At 39.5% G+C, this 13253-nt stretch overlaps 1 protein-coding gene across 2 annotated transcripts in view; it reads left to right on the top strand.

Annotated features, from left to right (window-relative positions):
• The window catches only part of tdp1 (tyrosyl-DNA phosphodiesterase 1), a 53619-nt gene that overhangs the window by 25412 nt on the left and 14954 nt on the right, over window positions 1-13253 (top strand). For both annotated transcript variants that reach the window (XM_037541717.1, XM_037541716.1), the window contains exons 14-15: window positions 677-779; window positions 10273-10378. In XM_037541717.1, coding sequence (XP_037397614.1) covers window positions 677-779; window positions 10273-10378 — 209 coding nt within the window. The remainder of the gene's footprint in view (window positions 1-676; window positions 780-10272; window positions 10379-13253) is intronic.

Raw genomic sequence — 13253 nt, 5'->3', positions numbered from 1 at the left:
CAGCACATTAAATTCAGCAAATTGACAGTAATTAAGTGTAAATAAGTGTGCTTTTTGTAGAGAATGTGTTCATTTATTTTTAGTTTTAAAAAAACATGTAATTTGACCAAGTTTTGCATACGATTGTAGATTGAATAACTTTTAAGATGTACTTATTAATTTAAACATGCGCTAATTAAACAATTATAATTTGCATGATTATTGTTAGATAATAATTCTAGTTTATTACCATTACCACTTTTTATGTCTTCACATCCTAGAAGTAGCATTTGACAACAGAATTTAACAGTTTTTTTTGTCTATCTTTGAAAGTGGTCCTTTTTAAGAAAGTCATAATCTGACTGAAGTAGCTAAAAAATGAAACAAAATGCTCAAATTAAGCATTAATGTCCTCACCAAAAAAAAAATAATTTTTATATTTTTTATTTGTTTGGGGCAATAGTAAAAACAATTGGTGTTTTGGGTTTTTTTTTTTTCTTCCTTATTTATTTATTTATTTATTTATTTGTTCGTTTATTTTTGACCCCACTATTTTTTTTAATACACACGTCTATCAAATGGTCGAGATACCACTTTGTGGCATATATACAGACTCGAAACATGCTCTACCAAATGGTTGAGCAGAACATTAAAGATTAAAGATATTAAACTAAACCCCTGCATGTGTGATCCACAGTGCCAATTTGTCCAAGGCTGCCTGGGGTGCACTGGAGAAAAATAACACTCAGATGATGATTCGTTCCTACGAGCTGGGAGTTCTCTACCTGCCTTCAGCCTTTGTAAGTATCCTCACATAAAAAAAAGGTTCTGACAGATATGAATATCATTATTTAAAACATGACATAAAGCTGTCTCAGAGTGCCTCGGTTTTTCTGTCCCAAAGAAAATGACAAAATCAGTCACCGAGATGAGCTCCCTCTGACGACAGACCACCTTTTCGGGGAGCCCAATGGGAGCTAAGAGATATTCCTTCACTGTTTCTGAGTATAGTAACGGCCCTCGACTAGGTAGTAGTGCCCACTTCAAATCACTCTTAGAATGTAAATGAGGTGTAGCGTATATTGTGCTGTACAGCGCATTCCTGTTTGTTTTTCTTCAGTATGAGGAGAGAAAGCTTTTGTTCGGTCCTCACATACTCACAGGGTAATTTGTCCTTGTTGAATTACTTCAAAAGTTGCTAAGCAACAGTCTGGTTCAGTTCACTAGCTGTGGTAAAAAGGGAGACCCATGAGTTTGAAAGGATTGGGATAGGGTGTGCTGCTTTATTGAAAAAGGATCTGCTGCTTTTCAATAATCATAATGTTGTGCTTTTCATAATAACGTTGTGGATTCCTTCCTGATGCATTTACTCAACTGCTGTAAACACCCCAGCAATCAGGATTTGAGTCATCTGCATTATTTGCAGTAAATTGGTTGAACAGTTTTCACATTTGGATAATTAGAGTTGGATGAATGATACGAAGTTATTACTATCCTTTGTTTAGTCTTTTCATATCCAAATCCAAGTGGCATTTTATGCATGAAATATGCAAAAATTAACATTAGAAAATGAAATCTGCTTTCTTTGGGTTACAATACCAGTCTATTTCTTTCTCTCTTAACATTTGCTGCAGTCGTGCCTTAATTAATCTTACCTTCTGAAGAAATTATAGGCCACACAGGTTGAACTAACAATGTCTCTACTGTTCTCTTAATTAAGGCCTCATATTTGGTCGAGTTCTGAAGTGCCATTTGCTTTGCAATCCATAGCTCTGGCCTTATTGGGGTAAGATCACGTCTGTGTAATTATATAGCATTGCCATATACCAGCTGGAGCCCATGCAGTCGGTGCTGTTAGACTGTAAATTTGTAACTGAATCATGAAAAGATTATCTTGATGATCAATTAATCAGAGAAAAGATTAAAAACAATGAACAGTAAAATAACTAACAAACATTCACTGCATTGAACAGTAATAAACCATGCATAGTCTTCCAGAAGATCTTAGATACTAAAGCTATGAACTAGGAAACCCGTACAGTGATTGCATTTAAAAATAAAGGTTATAAAACACTATTTGGCAAAAAGGGTATATAAATAGGTATATAAACCTCCATGAGGTTCTTTTTCTTACTGTAAGAGAGACCAGTAGAGCTAAAATATGCATTGTCATGAAACTTGCCAACTAATCAAATTTTAATCAGTATTTTTTTTAATCAAGTAATTGCACAAGCCCCATTTTTAACACAAAGCTGTTAAATCCACAACTTTCACTCATGAGTCGTGATTCAAGAGTGAAGCAAGGGATTCTTTCATCAGCAAGCGTGTACCATGCTGAGAGAGAAAACCAGGAGACTGGCAGCAGTGTCAGACGGAAGCAGCTTGAGCTCAAACACGATAAATCACTCAATTAGGAACTTACCCCAATGCCCTGGCTTACATAAACAAGCATGGTTTGTGCTTGACCACCCATTGTAACCTTCTCCTGCTGTAGTGTCGGCACTCTCCGACGATTTATCTGCATTAACTTGCATGACTTTGAGAGACAGAATGATGCTGCAAACTTTTTTTTGAAGGTGAAAAGTATATAATAAGTGAACAATACCCAGGAAGGCTGGAATACTTTATACAAGAGTTCAGAGGGGAGTGATGGTAGAGACGAGCGAGAACATCTCAGATGTTTCAGTTCTTTTGGAACCTTTGTGTCTATGGCTGTAGTTTTGAAATGCAAAATTCTCTTACTTGCACCTTTGCTGCTACTGCATACAATGATGCTGATTAATGGGTCTTGTGTATAAACTTAGCACAGTCCTGAAGGAAATTAAGGATTTAAAAACCTCACATTTTTATCAGTAGCAAATGAGAGAAAGTTAGAGAAGGAGAAGGAGAGACATTCGTTGTTCAACTTGTGGCATTACAGCCCTACTATAGTTTTTTTTTTTTTTTTTTTTTTTTTTTTTAGAATTTGGGGTGTGAAAAGAAATAAGCTAAGCTTATGAGAGAAGGTGTTTATGTCCGTACTCATCAAACTTATGAAGATCTTTTTATGCAAAGAAAGTATACGTATTTCATGCCAAGACGTGAGATTTTGTTTTGCTTTGAATTGAGCGGTCAGTTTACAGCAAATATATAAGCAATCCAGAGGTCATTAGTCCATGTGACATCACATCAAATTCCACATTTCAGAACTATGAATCTGACCAGAGCAGTACGGGATGGGAATCGATATCACGTTGAGTTGCATCAGGGGATCCTTCCTTCTTACTGGCAAAATTCACGCCAGAGTTTGCAAATGGAGTGTAGTAGCAAACATGTCCGGTAGCACTTCATCTGGAGTGTTTTTTCTAGATGATTAATACATTCATAAGAGTGTCAGTAACACAACAACAACATATCACTGAAGTAGTAGTAGTGGAACATCTGAATGCAGTAAATAAAGTAAATATCTTGTATTAATTAGATGTTTTGGTAATGTTACTTCCATTACGCAAAACCCAACCTTATTAGAACCTTTCCCAAAATCTAACCCTAACCCTGGCCCTAATCCTGACCCTAACCTTAACTTCAACCCAGAGCTTAACCCTCACCCTGGCCCTAATTCTAACCCTAACCTTAACCTCAGCCCTGGCCCTGATCCTAACCCTTATATGTTTTTGACATGTTACTTAGAGCCTGTTGATTGTTTGTATCATCCGAAAGGACCACTCAAAATAAAGCGTCACCATATTTCCCCTCTTCACTCAAAGACTTTGAATCACTCCGCTCCAACTCTACTCCGGGTTTTCTATTTCCCACTCCTCGATCGCCCCCCCGTTCCCACATCAGAGAAAGCCTTTGGTATTCATTGGATAATGTGTCAAAAAGACACTGCACACTTCATTTCATCAGTTTTTTAATTTATGGCCATTATTAAACGACTTGTGCTACAGTTTTTTTCGTTAGGTAAAGATTTGAAATGATCGCCTAATCACTAAAAAACTGCACAGGATGAACAAATGCATCTGCTTTGTTATAACATTTCACATAGCAAAATTGATGACACAAGACTAATTGTGTATAATATCTGTAGAACTTTGTTGTGATTGGTGAAGATACTTTTACTTTTTATAAATTGTGAACGTCAGATGGTGTAACCGAGGACATGTGACAATGAAGGATATAATCTGCTGTCGGGATATTGAACTGTTGGCGGTAAGTCTCTGTCCCTATTACATCCCCAGGGAGTTGTCCCACACCATTATTGTTTGTGTGTATATTCCTCCTCGCACGGATGCTGAGACGGCATGGGATGTCATACATGTAACCATCGCGAGACTTCAGACCCAGCACCCCGAGGCTTTCATTGCTGTCTCAGGTGATCTGGTGATTTAACCACATTACACTGGACTCAATGCTCAACGCTTTTTACCGGTATGTAGACTGCCCCACTACTAAGAACAGGACATTTGATCTCCTTTACGCCAATGTGAAGGATGCATACACCGCCACACCCCTGCCCCCTCTGGAGAAATCTGACCACAACCTGGTCTCAAACCCCATGTTCAAAGATGACCTATAACCACACCCTCCTTCAGGAAATGGTGTCCTGAAGCCAAAGTGACTCTCTGGGATTGTTTTGATTCCACGGAATGGAGTGTGCTGCAGGAGCCATATGGGGAAGACATTGAGGGGATTAAACACTGCATGACAGACTACATGAGCTTTTGCATGGACAACTGTGCTGCTTTGCTAATAACAAGCCCTGGATAACCAGCAATGTCAAAGTCCTGCTGAACAAGAAGAAGAGAGCCTTTAAAGGCAATAACCAGGAAGAGCTTAGGAACGTACAGAGGGAGCTCAAAGTCCATTTACAAGAGGCCAAGGAGTCCTACAGGATGAAGGTTGAGCAGAGTTTAAGGGAGAATAACATGAGGGAGGTGTGGAATGGTATAAAAACCATTACAGGCTGTAAGCAGAGGATGGGCAGTGTGTTAGACGGTGACACAGAGAGAGCCAATGAGTTCAATGTCTTCTATAATCGGTTTGACTGTCCCGTTCAGATCTCCACAGCACCTGTATGTACAGTGTTCACCTCCACACCCTCCCTCTTATCAGCTCCTGGCACTTCAGTCTCTGCCTGCCTGGACATCAACATCTCATCTTCTTCTGTTGATATTCATGCACCCCTCCCACAGGCTGACAGCACAGACATCACAGCCCCCTTTCAGCACTCTTCACACATGAACACATCAGATCTGATCTGCAGCCCCCCTTCTCCCCCTCTGCACATCTTCACTGCAGATCAGGTTAGAGGTGAGCTGAGGAAACTCCACACAAGGAAGGCAGCTGGTCCGGACAAAGTATGTCCTAGACTACTTAAGTCTTGTGCTGCTGAGCTGGGGGCACCCGTACAACACATCTTCAACCTGAGTTTACACTTGGGTAGGGTTTCCACACTGTGGAAGACATCATGCCTCATTCTGGTACCCAAGAGGGGGCGACCCAGTGAACTCAATGACTTCAAGCTGGTCGCTCTAACATCACATTTAATGAAGATGCTGGGGCACCTTCTTCTACACCTTTTCAGACCCCAGGCTCGACATACAACAGATCCCCTGCAGTTTGCCTACAGGGAGAAAGTGGAAGCGGAGAATGCCATGCTATACTTTCTCCATCGGGCCCACTCTTATCTGGACAGGGGTGGTTGAGCTGTAAGAGTAATTTTTTCAGTGCCTTTAATACCATTCAGTCCCTCCAACTGAGAGATAAGCTGGTAAGGATGCAAGTGGATCCACACCTGGTCTCCTGGATTACTGACTACCTCACTGGCAGACCTCAGTATGTCAGGCTGAAGGACTGTGCAAGGCAGCACAGGAGCACCATAAGGACTGTACTTTTCCCCTTTATCTTCACATTGTACACCTCAGACTTTCACAACTCCCGAGACGTGCCACATGCATAAATTTTCGGATGACTCTGCCATTGTGGCTTGTGTAAGGGGAGGGCAGGAGGAGGAGTACAAGACCCTGGTGAAGGACTTTGTGGAATGGTGCCGTGGGTGCAACCTGCTTCTGAATACTGCCAAGACCAAAGAGATGGTGGTGGACTTTCGCAGGGATAGGCCAATCTTACAGCTAATCTCTATTGTGGGGATTGAAGTGGAGAGGGTAATGACCTACAGGTATCTCGGTCTGCAACTGGATGATAGGTTGAACTGGTCAGCCAACGCAGACATCCTGTACAGGAAGGGGCAAAGCCAGCTCTACTTCCTGAGGAGGCTGAGGTCCTTGAACATCTGTAGGAAGCTCCTGCAGATGTTCTATCAGACCATGGTTGCCAGCTGTCTTTTTTTTTATGCTGTGGTGTGCTGGGACTGAAGCATGAAAAAGAGAGATGAGATGCGACTGGACAAGCTGATCAGGCGAGCCGGGTCAGTGGTCAGTGTGGAGCTGGACAAACCTCTCTCCATTATGGAGGATGATGGCCACCCACTGCACACCATCATCATGGACAGGAGGGGCATGTTTAGTGTCAGGTTGCTGTCACAGAGCTGCTCAACCGACAGAATAAGGAAATCCTTTGTCCCCAGAGCTATCAGGCTCTTCAGCCCTTCCCAGGGGGGCCAGAAGATAAGAGGGAAGAGGAGAGATGAGGACTGAATGTGAATTTTATGTTAAATCACAAATCGTAGGTCTTATATCTCATGCTTAATCTTATGTTTCTTTTTATCCATGTGCTCATATGGACACCTTGCTGCACATATTGGACTTTCTGCACACCTTATTGCGTATCTCGCACATCTGGACACTTTTATTTTGGTGCCAATATCTGCACATATTAATTCAGTATTGTCGTTATATGGCATTACCTGTGCCTCCTTGTACATTCATTATTGATGATTGTTCTATTTTTCTATATATATATTTGTATATATGCCTGTAGATTTGTATATATGTCTGTAGCCTTTTTAAAATGTATTTATTTATTTATTTATTCATTCATTCTTCCTGTTTTATTGTTTACACCCTTATTACTATTACTGCCCTGCGTTGTGTGACTGCTGCTTGCTCCTAAATTTCCTTCAGGATCAATAAAGTGTCCGTCCATCCTTTGTCCGTCCTTTGTCCGCCCGCCCATCCATCCGTCCATAAGAATATAGAGAAGCGATGGTAGAAACAACTGAGAACAATCTCAATCGTTTATTTTGGAATAGTGTCTGAACCAGAAGTTTTAAAATGCACGTTCCCTGTGTCATCGTGTGCACTGCATGTGTGGGCTGTCAGTGTGGGTATAAAGTACTGGCTTGTGGGTTGGAGTGGTATTATAATGGTTTCAGAATGAGAGACAACACCACCAACATTCTGAAAAGCCATACACTGGGAGAGTTTAAAGATTGCTGTTTTTATTGTGATTTTTCAGATCTGGAGTGCATAAATATATCGTAACCTACTTCAGAGGAATGCTGAACAATATTATTTGGATAAAATAAGCCTTATTCATGATGTGGGCCCATACAAATTATAAGGCAAAGAGTGGAGCAGTGATGTGAATAAGCTGGTGTGTAGCTTAAGTATTTGTTCTGTTAACCTTTAACTCAGTTGCTGCGGTATTTCACTTGGCAGCTGGCATATTTCATACAGGAACAGGCATATTCCACAGAATGTAGCCTTTTAGCAAACACTGCTAGCCTACATAGTCAGCTAAATAATGACAGTATTACAGTACTGTAGTATAGCCTCTAAAGTCTTGAAGATAAACAAAAAAGCTAACAGCTAAGCCAACGTTATTAATCTTGTCGCATAATAACTTAAATTCATACCTTTTAGTCAGAAAACAGCAAGTTTGTGAAAAGTTAGTTAGCTGATACCTGACCTTATTTCCTGCTCTCAGTGCATTGCTTCCCATATGCTGTTTGACTAGGGCGTTGTCCAGATGATTGAAGGATCCTTCCTTTCCTATCTGCTTTGTTTTAATTTGCTCTGATCTTTGATCTGGTAACCATGTAAATGCATATATTAGTCATGTGAGATCACAAGACAGATCGGTCAAAATCAAGGAAAGCATGTAGGAAACGGAGAGTCAGTCAGTTGTTCAGAATCAACTAATCCTGCCACAGTGGTGGATCACCCATGAGACACTGCAAAATGAGGGAGCACAAGTTTCCACTACTTGTTAGCTTTATTAGCCTGTTCAAATACACCTCATTACACTCACCTGTTAATTGCCAGGTTTGATGTGTGTGTTTGAGTAGGGAAAGCTATCCAACTGTGCTGGACACAGACCATCCAGGACTGCAGTTGTGCACCCCTGTTTTATTTCTTAATACTGTGGACATTTCCAGTCTTTTTGTGTCCATTGAGCTGGGTGAGACACCCTCTTACAGAAGTGCGAAAGGAAGATAATTGGGCAAGCCTTCACTGTAATTAAATATCATCCATAAGCAGAGCTGGGTTCAGATGACTGTTTACAGAGAGCAGCTGTTGACTCACCTAATGGGTTTGTTCCCAGTGCCTTTAGAGCCGAAGCTGGCATTCTCAGTGGAGCAGCCTGTGAATTTACCCCCTCCCTTGTTACCCTGGAGCTGCGAGCACAGCTGTAGCCCTCTGTGGGTGATGTATTCTTCCTGCCCTTTGAATTCAGCCACCTCCACATTCCTGGCCTCAGCACAGACGATACTTTAACCTCATATAGAGCAGAAAGAAAGATTAGTCCTCTGCTCTTACTCCCCTCCTGGTCAACAGGGATTCAGAGTGCACTGTGTTTACATGCTGATATAGATCTTATTATTGAGTCCAATAATCTTTCTGCCATTCCTCATCCATCTTGAGGTCTGTGTATATTATAAACATGCCGTGGATCCGTTGTTCTAGCCAATAAAGGAATGAAATGTTTTTCCGTTTCATTTGTAGCTTAGTGTTAATTACTTCAGATAATAATTTCCTTGTTATTAGAAAAGGACAGAAAACCCATTAACAAAGTACTTATAAAAGCCAGTTAAAAGGTCTTGCAGCATGTGTCTACTGGCCTTAATCCTACATGCTCCAAAGGCTATAATCAATGTTTTGGAGAAGAGATCTATAGAGGACTTATTAAATTTTAAATAGCTCACTAAGTAATATTAAATCATATGTACATGAAATTGCTTTTACTGTTAAATTGATGGAGTAATATAGGCATTAATAAGCAATTAGGTGTTTTCTGTACAGCTTAATTAAGATTATCAAAATAATGTGAACAATTTTGTCTTGGTAAGTTTCTCTAGAACAGCATATTCTACATCTATCCACTTTAACTCACTTTTTACATATTAACATTTAAACAATTAATTAAAATGTAATGCATCATGCTTTTCCATTAGTTCCATTTCCACTAGTTGAACCATTTTTTAATATGGAGCACTCTTTATTTACTCATGCACATTTAGCATTTTGAAGTGTCTCCAGTAGGTGGTGCTATCAGCACACAGTTGCTTTTGTGTGCATCACTTAAAGAGAGGAAACCGCCACGAACCCACACCAGCAGGAACACATATCAGTGCACGTTTGGAGTAACATCTTTCAAAACAAGTGAGAGAGTTTCCCAAAAAAGTAATGAATTTTTCTAAGTAAAATGATTGAGTATTAAAAAGAATATAAGCTGAAAGTAGATTCAGATTGCAACATATTGTGTGTGTATGTGTGTGTGTGTGTGTGTGTGTGTGTGTGTGTGTGTGTGTGTGTTGGTATGACGATGGAAAGGAGTGGGGTGTTGGATTGATATAATCGACACAATTGACTTTTTTGTTTAAACAAGAAAATATGCTAATAAATTTTAGATATTTTTCCCAGACCTGCTACAGATGTTGCAGATATTAGGTTGGAAAACGCCAGAGTATTTCTTTAACTATATTATTACACTTTAATTATAGAAAGTGTATGAAGCTGTCACTGGGGCAGTTCCCCATTTGTCACTGGGGTGGTACCCTCAAGGGTACATCTCGGAACATAACTGAACCATAATCCACTGAAATTATAGTTTCTAAGTTTTTCTGAATCCACACACCCCGTCTCGTCTCCAGGCTTTTTATTTTATTGTTTTATTTTAAGACATCAGGTTGTGAAAAGGTACAAAACGCACTTTTCCACTGCAAAAAACATATTTAAGGTACAAGATCGGGCCTTAAAACTACTGTCGTACCTTTTGAGGGAACATGAACAAAAACACAGTACTTCTATTTCTAACTGTGTGTGTGTGTGTATGTGTCTTGGATTTGGATTTATTATAATGTTGCACTTTCCCCTCCCTCTCTCTTGTATTCTCCCTGCCTCCCTGTAGGATATGAGCTCGTTTCTAGTGGAGAAGAACATCTTCCCTGTCTCTAGCTCCTCCACAGGTTTTCCTGTGCCTTTTGATTTACCGCCACAGCACTACGCCAGTAAAGGTGAGAATGGATTCTCTGTATGTGCAGATTCTTCTCTAGTCTGAGCGGCTACTGGTTGCAACTCTAACAACTGCAATTTCTTTCTGGGATCAATAAAGGATTGTGATTCTGATTCTGATACTCACAAAGGTAGCACTCTGACAGGGACGTTAGGCAGTGTTATAGTCATACTAAATAACTATCAATAACAATTATTATGGCATTTCATTTGGCTGTTCGGTAGCTTCATTTACAGTGTTATATTAGAATTTGCAATTTTTTTTTTTTGGGTCAAAAGTGTGAAATTCACAATTGGGACTGTACACTCAGGAAACAAATGTTAATTACACAAGACTGGGGGGAAAGAACATGAAATGAAGTGCCAGAGACCCTGCTATCCTTTCAGGTCCAGAAACTGACCGTTCAGATCCTGGCCTTTCATTCTGCATAAAGAGTGAGTCATTGAGCTCTCATTTCTCCCACACTTCAAATACCTCATTCTGTAATTTGTTCTGTTCAGTTCATGATGAGGGCGTGGGGGACTCTAATTTATGTCTCTATGAGACAAGTCCCTGCGTAAAGACAAGCTAGAGTGTGTTTTAATTGGCTACAGCTGTGAAGTACAGCTTCTGCTCAACACGTACTGACCGTGAGCAGAATCATTTCCTCTTCCGCTGTGATGTGGCTAAGGCCTACTAGGTAGTGATTAGGATGCAGTCTTCAGTTTCACCTGCACTCAGTTCTCCACTACATCAACTTCAGTGACACCCCAGAGAGAACTAAATTAGGAGTGTTATTTTTAGTAAACATGAACAATGAATATGTTGAAATATTTCACATTTTAAGAATAATTTACATATTGCTTTAATTTAAAAGCCATGAGACGTCTGAACTTTATGCTCCACTGAAGGGTAGTGTAGAGCCTGAGTCTTACATTTTGGTTGGAGTTTCTGTTTTGACTATATAAACCATAGAAAGACTCCTATCTAAGCCAGACATGAAGTTCCGCAGTACACTGCAGTTACACCACTTGGCAAATCACATAAGACCTGTAGAAAAGCCCAGACAACAAACTTCAAGGTTATGTTCATTTTACCTTCTGCTGGTGTAGATTTAATGGAATAAAACTGAGAAACATTATCAGAAGTTTGTTAGTCTGCATCCTTAAAAGGGAATCAAATTTCTGCTCAGTTCAATCATTAAAATGTAAACAAAGTCTGGGTGGTTCGATGTAATATGCTCCATTCTGTCCAGTCAGAATACTTCACAGTGGAGGTGTTGGGGGAAAAATGTCTGAAGACTTTAATGCTTGAATGGGCTCCATCACAGAAAGTCATTGTATGAAATTGTTATGAATGCACTGCCTAATGTCATACTCTGATCTAGAAATCCGATTAAGAAATCTGATGAAAAGAGCTGGGTTTTATCTCAGTAATCGGATTTCTCAGTGCATGTAAACTCTTATTCGGATTTCTTTCAGATTTCTCAGTCTGTGCATGTTTTGGAGTGACAACGAAACCAACTACATACTTGAAGAATTTAAGGATTTATTTTTTATTTTCTAGATGATGTATGTTCATATTTTCTGGTAAATTGGCACAATGTTTTTTTTGTTTGTTGTTTTTTTTAAAGCTGCAGCATGAAGTTCTGTTTACGTCACGTTTTTTTCTGTGAGTTTATTGGCTGGTTGCAAGGCAGAAAGCTGATTACTGCTAGACTCATGTAGATCTTGAGTCCTCCATTATCTAATTACTCAATTGCATATAAATGCATTGATTGGACTACTGACAAAATCAGATTTTCTGTCATTTTTGATTATCAGAGCAGTTATTAAGTGCATATAAACACACTCATTGTTTTAAAACGACAGTTTGAGAAAAGATTTTCGCCTTTTTTTTTTTCATTCATGGTGGAGAGGTGCATGCAGGGTGTCGTAAGGTAAAATAATATATTTACATTAATATTAACATTTTATCAGATTTGAATTGTAACAATTTGACAATTATCAAGTCAGAAAGCATAACTCTTTCAATTATTAAAACTGTCATGTGTAGATTCACTGATTATTTTTGATGGCAGATAACATGGTTGTTTTATGAAGTAAAGACGTCCAAGTTGGTTAGTTTACAATAAGCAACTTTGTCAGAACTCTCTGAAAGACTTTGTCAACAACTGAAACATGCAGACATTCTGAGAAAATGATTGGAATTCCCTTTTAAGATTCCTAGTAAGGATAGTAGCAGAAGTCTAAGCACATTTCTGTCTTCTTCTACAGTCTTTGTCAAATAGAATAGGGTTTTTTTTAGGCCTCTGTGATGGGAACTGTGTCTGCTGGTGTCAAATTGTCGTTCATGCTGTCATGCTGATGGCAAGCAATTAACTCATTATCACCGGCAGAATAATCACAACTTCCACTCAGTTAAATCAATATGCTGTTGCAGAACCACAAAGCATTTGCGGGCAAATAAAGGATAGTAATTTTGCCATCAACACAAATGGTTATTATCTTCACACATAATCTACTTACAAGTCGACAGTTTTTTTAAGTCGACAGCATTTTATTTTTCCAGTATTCCAAAATTGCTTTTGAAGCCCTTTATGAATGCAGGCAGAATGATTTGCTGTCACTCAGTTGGCCCTGGTGTTTTACTGTGCCTTTCTGATTAAGCTGAAATAACAGGGTCCAAAATGTACTCATTCACTGAAATAACCTAAGAGCTAAAGCCAGCTCTTGGCTCTGTGAAGGCGACAGACATTCATTGAGCTGAAAGGAAGAACGCTGGCTGAGTGATTCAGCGGCCTTTTTTTCCTTCACATGTCTGTTAGCGATCTCCCTTCATGTCGTCAGCAGTCAGATTGTCTTTCTATAATTGATGACATAATTGTTCTCATCACA

This window comes from Pygocentrus nattereri, chromosome 10, assembly GCF_015220715.1.
Source record: "Pygocentrus nattereri isolate fPygNat1 chromosome 10, fPygNat1.pri, whole genome shotgun sequence".
Lineage (NCBI taxonomy): Eukaryota > Metazoa > Chordata > Actinopteri > Characiformes > Serrasalmidae > Pygocentrus > Pygocentrus nattereri.
This window is presented reverse-complemented; position numbering and strand designations above follow the sequence as displayed.